General features: G+C 42.8%; 1 protein-coding gene across 3 annotated transcripts in view; it reads right to left on the bottom strand.

Annotated features, from left to right (window-relative positions):
* SNX13 (sorting nexin 13) overlaps nucleotides 1-4,862 on the bottom strand; it is a 128,150-nt gene extending 123,288 nt beyond the window's left edge. For 2 of the 3 annotated variants that reach the window (XM_090046831.1, XM_090046833.1), the window contains exon 1: nucleotides 4,527-4,857. In XM_090046831.1, the coding sequence (XP_089902957.1) occupies nucleotides 4,527-4,541 (15 nt within the window). In that variant the 5' untranslated portion in view covers nucleotides 4,542-4,857. Of the gene's footprint in view, nucleotides 1-4,526 lie in introns of all 3 variants that reach the window. The other variant, XM_090046832.1, reaches the window with a different exon arrangement.
* Nucleotides 4,863-12,510: the final 7,648 nt, after the last annotated feature.

Here is a 12,510-nt window from a genome sequence, read left to right as displayed (position 1 = left end):
GGTTGGAGCCATAATCCATGCCCCAGGCTGCAGCAGGGCTGCAGCCTGCCAGCTCAGAAAAAAAGTAGGGAGTGCAGGGAGGGGAGAGAGAGGGCAAAGCAGTACGGAGGGGGTAGGTGAGATTGGAGGCTATAGGGGATGGAGTGGCCAAGCTTCAGCACTAACCCGAACCTCAAGTTAGGGCCAGGGCTCAATGAAGCACAAGGCAAAAATCAAGGCAGAGGGCACCCCCCCCCCCCCCCAACTTTTGGAAGGGGCAGGACATCTAATAGACTAAAAATGGTATTTTGTACCACTTTAGTTTATGCTGGAACTTGTAAATCATAGGGCGGAAAAAAACCTTGCCCATTGGTGCACAGGGCCCCAAAAGTGTGATAGGCATTTAACAGAAGACAGTAATAAGATCCACTTCAAAGCCCTTTCTGTGGTTTTAATTTATTGGAGAAACCATATATGATTACGTAATTACCTATTAGGATTAAAAATTTTGGAAATTTCCTATTTTTATATTGAGTTTTGTAGCTTTAACATTTGTGCTGTAGACAAGCTTACATAAAACAAAAGGAGCTTCACTTGTCTAGGAACTTTAGAGGGAGCGATTCTGGGAAACTTGCTTTCATCTTTATATATTTCTTATGAAAATCACCCTTATCTTTCCAGATACATGGGAAGGAATGGTGCATGGTAGCTTTCCTTTTGCAAAGCTCCCAAGATGTCTCAGTGTTGATATTCTTCTTTAACAGTTTGCACCTGTTTTTCAATACACATTTCATCCAAGCAACTTGGAGCTTGTCCACATACAAATTTCATCTAACCTACCCAGAGGTTAAGTAAACATACATTAGTCCATGTGTGAACTGTCGGCTTGTGAACTGTCAGGCAAGAGTATGAAGCGCACCAAAACATCTCTACTGTAGGTGGTTAAATTACTAAATTTTAAGGTTTTGCCATTATAGCTTTGTTTTGCTTATAAAAATGGTTCCGATACACTGGGGAAGAGCACAAGCTTTTCCTTCTAAAAAGTGTGTCTATGTAGGCATTTAATGCAATTTAACTTAGGCTGTGCCTACTACAAACAAACCTTTACTAGTATATTCATAGGAATACCCATACTCCACACTGGGAAAGAGCTGTTAGCATAGAGCCGCTTTAGCTTAGTTCAATTCCAAAGCAATTCAATAAGCATGCTATGGCTATTTCTGACAGTGTTATAATTAATTAAATCAAACTGAATTAGGACTACAAGATTGACCGACTATATGGGTAATTCAGTTCACATCTCCAATACAGCTGTGAAAGTAAGCAAGTAAAATTTCTTCTCTCCATGTAGAAAGTCCTACATTATGTAGGCTTCCTCCCTTTACAACAGGGACAGTCAACCTTTTGGCATCCTGGGCCACATAAGTAGTGTGGGGCCGGTAAAGCAGGTCAGATTAGGTCCTCAGGCCCAACACCTGCTTTTGTGCATATTAATAACTGAATTTTATTTGGGTGTGTTTTAGACTGTCTTGAGCCATAAGAATTCTCTTTTGTGAAATAAATATTCTGCTTGGTTTAGTCTACTGATGGTCATTCTGATTTTTTGCAAGTAAAATACAAGGGCTGCATAACACTTTCTCCCAAGGACATCAGTGCTTCACATAGTCTCTTACTGACACTGACTTGCATAAAGATTTATAATTGATCATTAGTTCAGAGGTCTGCAAAGAATTATACACTTAAATACATGCATCAAGAGTGCATCCTTTCTTTGTGCTCTGGGACTGGGTACTGTGTGCCAAGCTGGGGCCCTGGGGCCCAGTGCCACCCTCATCTGGCCCTGCACACTGGAATCCAGCACCACATCCCTGTTTTCAAATTTTGGGAAACCTGACACATGGCACTGTAGAGAACTGACCAGGGGCTTGAGTACCCCTACTTTACAAAGTCAAATAAATCATGGGCACACAAGCAGGTATGCAACTTTTCACATGGTATCAGTATGGTCAAATCAAAACTAGAACAGTCAAACACTTCTCAAAAGTACATTATTTCCAGACCACTTTTCAATTTTCTTATCTGGCAAGTGTTTCTACTGGAGAACTTCTTGAAAGCCATGGTACCCCCTCAGATACACCTTTCATATATGAACCCTTCCCCACTTCTTACAGAACAGTTTTCTTCTTGGGCAAAGCCTAGATAAATTTCACAGCAGAACATGATTTTCAGAAACTAAGCAGCTAATCTTTAAGATAGAATAAGAGAGAGCCATTGAAGGATGAGGTCAACAAGTGTTTAATTTTATTCAGAATTAAATAGTCTCACAAGTAACAGGACCACTCTTGAGGCATGTATTTAAGTGTGTAATTCTTTGCAGACATGTAAACTAATGATCAAGTATAAATCTTAATGCAAGTCAGTGTCAGTAAGAGACTATGTGAAGCACTGATGTCCTTGAGAAAAAAAGTGTTATGCAGCCCTTGTATTTTACTTGCAAAAAATCAGAATGATCATCAGTAGACTAAACCAAGCAGAATATTTATTTCACAAAAAGAATTCTTATGGCTCAAGACTGTCTAAAACATATCCAAATAAAATTCAGTTATTAATATACACAAAAGCAGATAATCTAGCGTCTGCTCAAAACAGTCTTATAGTTGAAGTGAAAAAACAGCATATATTAAACAGTACCTTAACAAAAAAGAAAGAAGGAACACTGAAGAGGGCCTATCTGAAGGAATGAGAGGCTGCTCACTGACAAGTTAATGACTAGTTTCTTTTAAGTGCATCTACACAACCTAGGAAACGTACCTCTACTACACACAACCCAGAAGTCTTTGTGAATTGTGGGCTAAGGTTTTTTACTGCTGATCAGCTATAAGTACTGTGGACACCTGAGTGCAAAAGAAAGGATGATTCTGAACACCTTCCCCCCCTGCACCCCTACAAACCATAGGACCAAAATAAGGCTAAAGAAACCTCTCTGAACCAACCAACCTCTCTCTGAATTGTCCACCGAACCAAGTCATCATGTTTGGACCATGTTCGTATCCCAGTAAGTTTACACTGTATTAGTTCCATCTAAGGTGGATTACCATCGATTAGAAGACCTGCTCAGAAAGTCTTCTCAGCACAAGACCGCTTGGATACAAAAGCACATTAAATGTGAACTTGGTACTGACACATTCAGCAAGGAATGCTATGTTTGTTTTAAATATGCACAGGTTTTTAAATCTGAAGTAATATAGATGTACAACCCCCCCTCCCCAGGCATTTATACATACACATCACTTACAGGCCACTGCTCAGAAGGGAACCATTTTATCCTAGTTCACCATATATATTTCACATTCAAAATAAATGATTTGCAATTTGCAAGTATTATTTACTATAAGCCAATCATAGGCTCTTATATTACCCTAAGTCCTTGCTCTTCATACGGCACTGCAAGTTTCAAAATAGGGAAGGTGCCCCTCAATAGGTTAATCAGACTCAGGCGCAAATTAGAAGATTTTAAGATACTAGCTTCGCTCCCGTGAGCAACAGAAGTCAATGCTTCAGGTATCATAAAGACAGGCACTCCCCTCTCTTAGGGCTATTTCTCACAAGAACAGACACAAGAGAATTAACCACAATTTTTTTTAATCACCGACTATTAATCACAGACAGAATTAGCCACCTCCCCTCCCTGCCATCTTGGCAGGTGGATTAAAATGACAAACCGGATTATGAAGCCAGGGAGTATGGTCAGAGATTGGGCTCGACACCATATTTGTAAACCAAGCGTGCTGCTTGCACTCAGATGGATCATCCAGTTCTCTCTCTCCAGTTTACAAACATCAGTACAGTTCAGCGTTCACTAGAAGCACACGATAAACAACAAAGGCTTAACTCAACCTTTGTTTAGACAGGAGGCACCCCTCCAAAAGTGCCAGCTCTTCCTTTTCACTGTTTTCAACTATAGGGGGGCAGGGAAAAATGAGTACTGAGAAGCCCTGAGAAAGACCACCTCAGTCCCAACTCAATTAACGCTGTGAGCTTTCATCCCAGATCACAGGGGTTGCCTTGCTGCTCGGGTTTGCGCACCTGACAGCGCCAGCCTGCAGCACCCCTGGGAGGGTCTCAGGGTGCCTGGTTGAAAATCACCACCTTCGCCTTAGCGGCCACCTCCCCCCTTCTCTCCCTCCCCCCTTCTTTTCAGAGCCAAACCCACATCTCCAGAGGCACACAAGGGTGGGGCCCGCTGCCTGGCAGGAAAATCACCGTGTAAACAGGGGGGAAACTGAGGCCCAGACGTGGCGCCGGCTGCCTGCGGGCCAGCCCTGGCCAGGACGAGGAGCCCGGAGTCCCCCTTCAGCCCGGCGGGCAGAGGCCGGGCGCGGCTCCGCGGTGCGGTGCGGTGCGGTGCGGTGGATGCTCCGCCTCGGGCCAGGCCCTGCCTCGGCCTCCGGCACGGCGGCGACAGCGGCGGGGCCCGGGCCGGCCGCTGCCGCCCCCCGGGCCCAGAGCCGCGGCAGCCCCCGGCCTTGGCCGCACCGGGCTCTTACCTCTGCTAACATCATTCCCCGCTGCGGCTCCAGCTCCGCTGCATGGCGGAGGCGGCGGCAGCCGCGGCCCGGAAAGACTCCCCGCGCCCCGCTCAGCAGCTGCCTGGCGCCGCCCGCCCCGCCGCCGCCGCCGCCTTCGCAGCTCGGTCCGGACACGCCGCCATCTTGGGGAGGCTACGTGAGCCGCCGTCGCGCCAGCCCTGGCCCGCCCCCCCGGCCGGGCCACCGCCCCCAAGCGCCCCAGTTGCCACCGGCTCCTCGGGAACAGTTGGAGGATCCCGCCTCTCCCGCCGCAGCTCTGTGGGGCAGCTGGAGAGCAGGCGGACACGGAGCTCAGGCGGGGCAGGTGCGGGCTCTGGGAGCAGCACCAGCGCTTGGACGTCGTGTTTGAGCGACGCTGCAAAAAGGGGGGGGGGGGGGGAAGAGAGGTGTAGGTTGTCGGCTGCTGGACAGTACAACGCGCCGCCTTGCTCAGCCTGCAGAGCCGACACACCTTCAACTTCCCCCGTCCGGTTGAGCCGAGGCCTGAGCAGCGTGCCCGGGATCAAGGCCCTTGAGCTCAATGCAGGGGTTAAGCACAGCTGACCATTTCTAGATTTCCCCACCCCCTCAGAGAAGCCCGCAGCTCTTCTCCCCTGCTTGTCTTCAGGGGCAGGAATCGGGCCTGGGTTGGTGAAGTGGCTGGGGAGCAGCCACAGGATGAATACAAAAAGGGGGAATAGTAAGAAGGTGATACCCGTTTACCTCCAGACATGGAAGGTAAACAAGCAAGTGAGGGAGGGGGGCTTTGATCTGGGCGGCCTTTAAACCTGCTACCAGGAGAGGCCTTTGCCTCAGTGGAAAGGGATGGTGTCTTCAGTTGCCCCAGTGTCAAGTCCTTCTCCAAGTCTTTACTAATGGAGGAGCACTGTCAACTCTATTTGATCAAAAAGCATCCATTACTTCTCGGAGCCTATCACCTAGGTCGTGCAAAAAAAAAAAAAAAAAAAAAAAGCTTGAAAATGTTTCACAGAACTTCTATTCTAGATGCACAAGGACAAGAGGGCTTGAAAATGGTTTTAAAAACCCCCACACAGAAATAAAATATAAAGAGGACCCAAATTCAATTCTCATTTTTGTTGGTTTCTTTTTTTTTTTAAATAGCTTCTTACTTTTTCAGGTCTGACTCAATTTTTGAATGCTGGGGTGCTGGTAATACCGCTAATACTTTCTCTCAGCTGATACCTAAAAGAAAAGCCCAAACATGAGAAAATAGCCATATTTTTAACAGCAGAGCTGTTAACCAAGTGGTTTTGCATATGGTAGAATATCAAACCAGTTCAATAAAAAATAAATAAATAAATAAATTTAAAAAAAAAAAAAACACATCCAGCAACAGAAGCTGGAAATGATCACTAGGTATTCCATTGCATCAGGCATCTGGATTTTGTTGACATGTTGTAAGTAAAGGACAACACTAACCCCACTCCCAATAAAAATAAATAAATTGGTGCTTAGTTTCTACTGGTACAAAGGGCATTTGATGGAATTGATACAAGTATGCAAAGCAGTAATCCTGCATTTACAGCATTCATGGCTTTCATCACATATAATTGCACTCAATCAATTAGCTGTATTGTGCTCAGATCCGTGTTAGACAAGACTCTGAAGGGAGCAGTAATAGGCCAGAGCTTGGTAAGCCATGAGTTGTGTAATTACGCACACTGCAAGTACCCTCACATACTTAGCTTGGATTCAGCTAGACTTGAAATAGCCAACACCCACCTGCTGCCATGTTACTTAATCATAACCACATTCTTTGAAGCCACTCTTAACAATTTAGGGTTGGATTTTCAACTGTACTGTGTGCAAAAAGTATGCCTAGTTCTAGCAAAGATATCCTTTTGAAAGCCAACAGGGCTTGTACTTGCAGCTCATGCCTTTTTCCAAATCCCACTTGATAAAGAATAAAATATTAGCATGCATAGTTACCAAAGTGTCCCACATCTTGGATCCATATACCTGATCTCAAAATTGATCATTAGAGACAAATCAAAGCTCCCAGTTTCAAGATGGGTTATACACACACTGACATTCTCTGATATATTTGAGAGATTAACCCAAATTTAAGTGTACAAGTTAACATTTTTCTGGCTATTGAAAACAAGTATTTATTAATACTTCTACCCAAATTCTTCACATCTGTCCTTAATTCCACATGAGAACTGGCAAACCTATGCAGGAAACTAGCACTCCCACTGTGGTACAGTGAATGGAGCAAGTGGCAAATTCATTCTTGTTCTACAGTATTAAGCCTAATAAGGATCTTGCTGACATTAAACCTCAAATATTGATGCAAAAACTGATAGAGCTATAATACATCACTGTTCTAATTTTAGATTGTTAATAGCCTGCCTTCAGAAGCCAGGGAAGAATAGCATAGTTATAAACAGCAGGAAGAAGGCACAGGGAGGACAGGGCCACAAAGCTAGTTACAATATAGTGAAACAGGAAACAGCCTTGTTGCTGACATGGAACAGCAATTGGATGGAAGAACTGAGGATCTGAGTGGGAGTGGAGACTAATGAGACAGGCATTATTTAAGGAGAAAACTGCTATATTTGTGGGATTAGGGGACAGTTTTGAGGTCTGAAACTGAAATTTGCATATGTGCATCTTCAGGGGGGAGGGGTTTTGTTTGGGGTTTTTTGGGTCCCCCCCAGGACAGGGCTTGATCCTGTCACTTGTGAAACCTAAGAATGTGCATCCATGCAGTCTCACCTAGCAGGGTAATGCCCTATCCAGAGCTCCATACACTGACACAGCTAAATCCTGAACAGTAAGCTGAAGATGTGCATATGCAAATTTCAGTTTGAGACCTCAAGACTTGAGGAAGATCAGGTTCATCCTTGTACCTTTCTTGTGTACAGTTAATTATTCATATTTAATACAAAGCCACTAATGTATTTAGATTTAATTCAAAGATTTTGGCATCTTATTTTTCCCTGAAGCCCTTGTAAAAAGAATCATTTACCAACAGATCTGTTTTAGCACTTACCAGAAAGTCTGTAAAGTATTGCAATGATACAACTTTACATTTAAAGGTACTTAAATTTACAGCACACCTATGACTCCCACCCCAACAAGAGTTTGGGGTCATGTACTTCTGTTAATCAGGTAATCTACAGCTTTCCTCAACTTCAGTTTGCCTGAAGGTTCAGCCCTGAATTGTGGAGCACCTGCAGCCCCTGGCCCCCCCGTGAAGTATTCTTCACTGAAGTGATTACCAATTTTTGCTTTAATAAAAAGGAAGGATGGAGCTCAAGATGATTTGAAAGCTTTACTCTTACAGTGTCCTATGCTAGGGGACAACACAAGATCTATCAATAATACCAGTAAAGGTTGTTTTGCAGGATACACAGCAAGTTGAGCTACTGGATCAACATACATTTGTTGGGAAAAGAATGCAATAGCAACCAAGAGGATTGAAAGATTACAGGTAAGTGTGTGGAAATCAAGCTGAATAGATAAGGCACAGTAGTGAGAGCAGATATTGTTAGGACTTGCAAATGGGGCGTGGGGGCGGGAAAGCATATTCAATTTTCAGACTAGAATAACAGCATTCTAGAGGTTGCAGGTCTATCAACTCACCTGCAGTTGGAAGGTGAAATCAACAAATTCATTGTCAGCAAGTCACCACAGGGAAAGGGGACACGCACAAACAAAAGCCACTGATAATCTGAATTTGGAGGGTGAAGAGGACATGCTCTGGCTGCATCCTAGAAGAGGGGAGAGAAATGGGAGAAGCACAAGAGGAACGCAAGACACCCGGACAGCAAAGAGACAGGAGAATGAAGATAAAATACTGAAAGCATATTAAAGAGGAAGGCAGGCTAGAAAGAGAAGAAAAAAAAATCCAATGATTTCAAAGTGAACAGAAAAGGAAGAGTAAGTGTGCTTATGTAAATAGGTATAAAAGTGTTTCTAACAGCAGACAACAAACCAACCAACCTGAAAATGCTTAGCCTTTGCTTGGAGGGAGTGACATATCTTCCATAGAATCCTTTCATATGCTATTAATCAGCCTTGCTTTAGTTTTGATACATCTACTTTAGGAATTAAGTCTGACTTGAGTATCTAAGGAAAAAAAGGCGACTAAATAATTTAATCTTCACCCATACTAAAAGTCTTTTGGCAAGGTGGGGGGGGGGGGAAAGAGGGGTGCCTCATCCACAAATACAAATGTTGTATTTATTTGTATGTTGTATATAGTAGTAAAAACAAAAGACAAAAACACAGCAATAAAAACATTTAAACAAAAAAACCCAAAACACATTTTGGGTAATACAGGATTGTCTGAAGAGACCATCTTTTCAGGAGAATGCAGAAGGTTGTAAAGCTTCTGCTCTGCAGAGGTACACAGGAGTCCAGCCCCTTACCTTTTCTGCTTACTCTGTGCAGAAAGCTCTTAGCACATGCTGCCAGATGTTCTGGAACACAGTACCCCTAATAATATGGGTCTACAACTTCCCATTGACATGGACACTCCGAGGCTTTGTTGAGAAGGGCAGCATATTAAAAAACCAAATAAAGTAAATACCATGTTTGGTTAAAAACAGGTTCAGGAAGAGAACTAATCAGCTTAAACACAGGAGATCCTCAATGAAAGAATCAGTACAGACAAGAGGAAGTTGATATTGGTAGTTTGAGGAAGTAACAATTACTTTTTCCATCTGGGCAAGCAGGGGCAGGAAAAATCTATGCAGCAAGTGATACCCAACCTTCAGATAAAGCTCAGAAATGCTTTACCCAATGCATGATTGCTCCTTGGATCTGAAGAGCACTTTGTCACTTTTGCCAAGCCTTCTTTTCTTCCTTAAGAGAACATCCACTACAGCTATACAAAGACTTGTTACCTCTGAACTGGACTACTCAACTACCTTTTATTTACTCATTTATAAATTTAGGACATTGCAGGATCCAATTCTCTCTAGGGAATACTAGTTTATTTTTATTGTGAGAGTATAAGAAAGACTGGCATTAGAACAATTTTTCCCCTTAGGATATTATGAGAGCGACTATATTTATCCTGCAGCAATGACAAGTTATCGGCATTCAGCTTCTGGCCATTCATTGCTGCACACAGACAGAATGCTTCCTGTGCCACTGCCATGCTGCTGCTAGGCATAAGTGAGTGACAGGCTACAGACAACTTGCCTAGGAAGGCAGGACAATTTAAGCTCCACATTTTCATCAGTCTTTCTAAATGGATTTTCAGAAGCCTTGGTTTTTATTTTTTAGCTGGTTTGTTTTCATTTTCAGGTGAAATCCTGTTTGGACTATAAACCATTTAAATGAACTGCACTTGTTCATTCATTAAGTGGCAAAGGAGTCACAAGACTATGTCTCTGCTCACCCTCCTCCCTAAAGAAATGAGCTTTATTTCAGAATTTAAGTGGCCTTTGACCTGGTTTTTCAGGAAGTGAAACATTTTGCAACAAGAGGGTAGAAGAGTCACTTGCTTACTCCATTCCAAGGTCTAGAGCTCCTGTGGTCAACTGGAAAAAAATATCACTCTAGGTAAAGGCCCCTAAGCACTAAAGTGTTCCTTTTGGGCTCCATTAAGAATTTAAACTATGACCATTTTTAGAACACATTTCAGCCTGCTTTTCTTATTTGATGCATTTCACCAGCCATTAGAAATGGCCTTGATGTGTTCCAATGAGTAGCACGAGGGATTTGTTTTAATCTTTGTTTTAATGGGCATGCAGCTCCTCAGAGATGAGCACAATATCATTAGATAAAATTTGGGAAACGAGGCATGCAGTTCACAGATTCATCCTAAAATTGGTTGTGGGATGGAAAAAAACTCTTAGTCTTTGTAAAGATTCTTTTTACATGAGAAAGCACAGATGACAGGCTGTACACATTAAGAAACTAATAAACTGCTTTACAGGCTGGGATTACCCAGGATTTCTAGAGTCTAAGAGGTTCCTTGGAGGGCCAAGAAGCTTAATACAATAAATTTAACCATGGGGACACAGAGAGACTATCACATTTGTTGTTCACTGTTGTATGCCCTCAAATGCACAAAAAGGGCAGGTATCTTCACGAAGTGAAGTTTAGTTTTGGTAACTCAGCTACATTTCTTAACTGGAAAAAAACCATACAATCATTGCAAATAGGTAATTTTTAAAAAAGGAAGAGAAAAAGAAAAGAAAAGGCAAGATACAAAATGGTCATTTGCTGGAGGCAGCCTAACTGAAAGTGAGCAAGGACTCTTCAAAAGGTGCCCTCCCCCTCCCCCCATAAAAACCAACAAATTCAAAGCAAGATGTGTCCAAATGTGATTAAAATTGAAGTTGCTATTAGGAAGAGAGACAGAAAAATTTGCATGCTAAAAAGATTTAAAAACAGGAAATCAGTTAAAAGCAGCAGACAACAAAAACTATTCTTTATTCTCATCTTAACTTTTTAAATAGAGAAGCTGATTAACTTGTGACTAAGTCCTAATTATGACAGGAATGAACAAGTCTATCTTTTGCAAGATCACTTGCCAACTGTGGACACTATCCTGAAATACATTTGAGTTCACAGCCTTGATACTTTAGAACATAGTTTCTCAACCTGTGGTACACATACCCCTAGGGGTACACAAGACATGCAGGTGGTATGCAGGTACCCCAACACTCTCTCACACTCTTTTCCTCTCAAAGCCATGGCAAAAAGTTTGGTTTTAAATTTCCCAGTGGTAATTTGATGTGCTGTGCTTTGCACAGCACTGGGTTCAGCCCTCCTAGGTTTGGCCTACATCACCTTCAGCCCAGGTACGAACTTGAGTTGTACACTCCTAGTATAAAAAGGTGGCAACCCTATCCACACCAGATCAGACATCTGTCATATCGCGGCCTTCTATACACAGCCCTTCTACCAACATATGGCACACATTAATCTGTAAATACAAAGTCCCCTGGAAAATTGAGTGTTGGGGTACTTATTACACTTTTCAGAAGTTAAGGGGTACTTGCTACTTAAAAGGTTGAGAAACAGTGCTTTAGAGGAAGTGTTCCTACTTAATAAACACGTAAAGAAGTCTGAGAACAAGTAAGATATTATTCCTGCAGCATGGAAAAGACGAGTCAGCCAGAGACTCTCAAGGTTTATTATAGGATGTGGCTACCTTGAATTACAAACTCCTCATCTAGAACCCACAGCTATCAAGTAGCAGTTAGCCTGCTCGTACGCAAAAAAAGAATAAAGCATTATTGGGGCTGAATTTAAGTAGCCAAGATGAGAGCAAACCTCTCTGCAGTACGAGCAACCACAAATTATTAGTTGGGTGATAAAAAAAAAAATCATTAAAATAGCCTGAAGACCATGGACAGGGACAAGTTGCACAAACTGGTGCAAGTGACTAGAAACCAGTTCAAATATGTAACAGAAGAGAAATTCAGTGCACAAACTGCTTTCAAAATGGACAAAACTAGTTTAAAATAAGCCTAGATAGATGTAGCAGACTCAACTGATTTAGTTTAAATCAGTTTATTGAACTTCTGTCCTAGATGCCCTCCAAATACAAGTCAACTCATAGTCCCCCAGCCTCTCGGGATGCTTTGCACGTCTCCGCACCCCACCCCCCTCAGATGGACAGGCTAGCTTTGGTCCAACCAGTCTGCTCCAGCAGGGAGGGATGCTCTAATACCCCACAGCTTCTAGCCTGAGCTGCTGTAGGCATGGGGCTTCATTTCTAAAATCAAGAGAGAACAGCTGTTCACTTGCTTATTAGGACACATCTTAGACTAACCTGCAAAGATTGCATCAGTTCAGCATCAGAATTTGACTATCTGTGTTTAACCCATGAGGTTTAGGAGAACTCTTTACACTTCTCTCCTGGTTTCTGAGGATTGAGGTTGCACTTTGAACCGACTAACAGAAGTGAAAGTAGATCATATCTACTAACCACAGTGCTTCATGAACCAACAAAGAAAACAATCAAAGTGTGAAA

Source organism: Crocodylus siamensis, chromosome 5 (genome assembly GCF_052110815.1).
Source record: "Crocodylus siamensis isolate JL-2025a chromosome 5, ASM5211081v1, whole genome shotgun sequence".
In the NCBI taxonomy this organism is placed as follows: Eukaryota; Metazoa; Chordata; order Crocodylia; family Crocodylidae; genus Crocodylus; species Crocodylus siamensis.
Note: the sequence above shows the minus strand (reverse complement) of the source record. Positions and strands in the feature narration are given on the sequence as shown.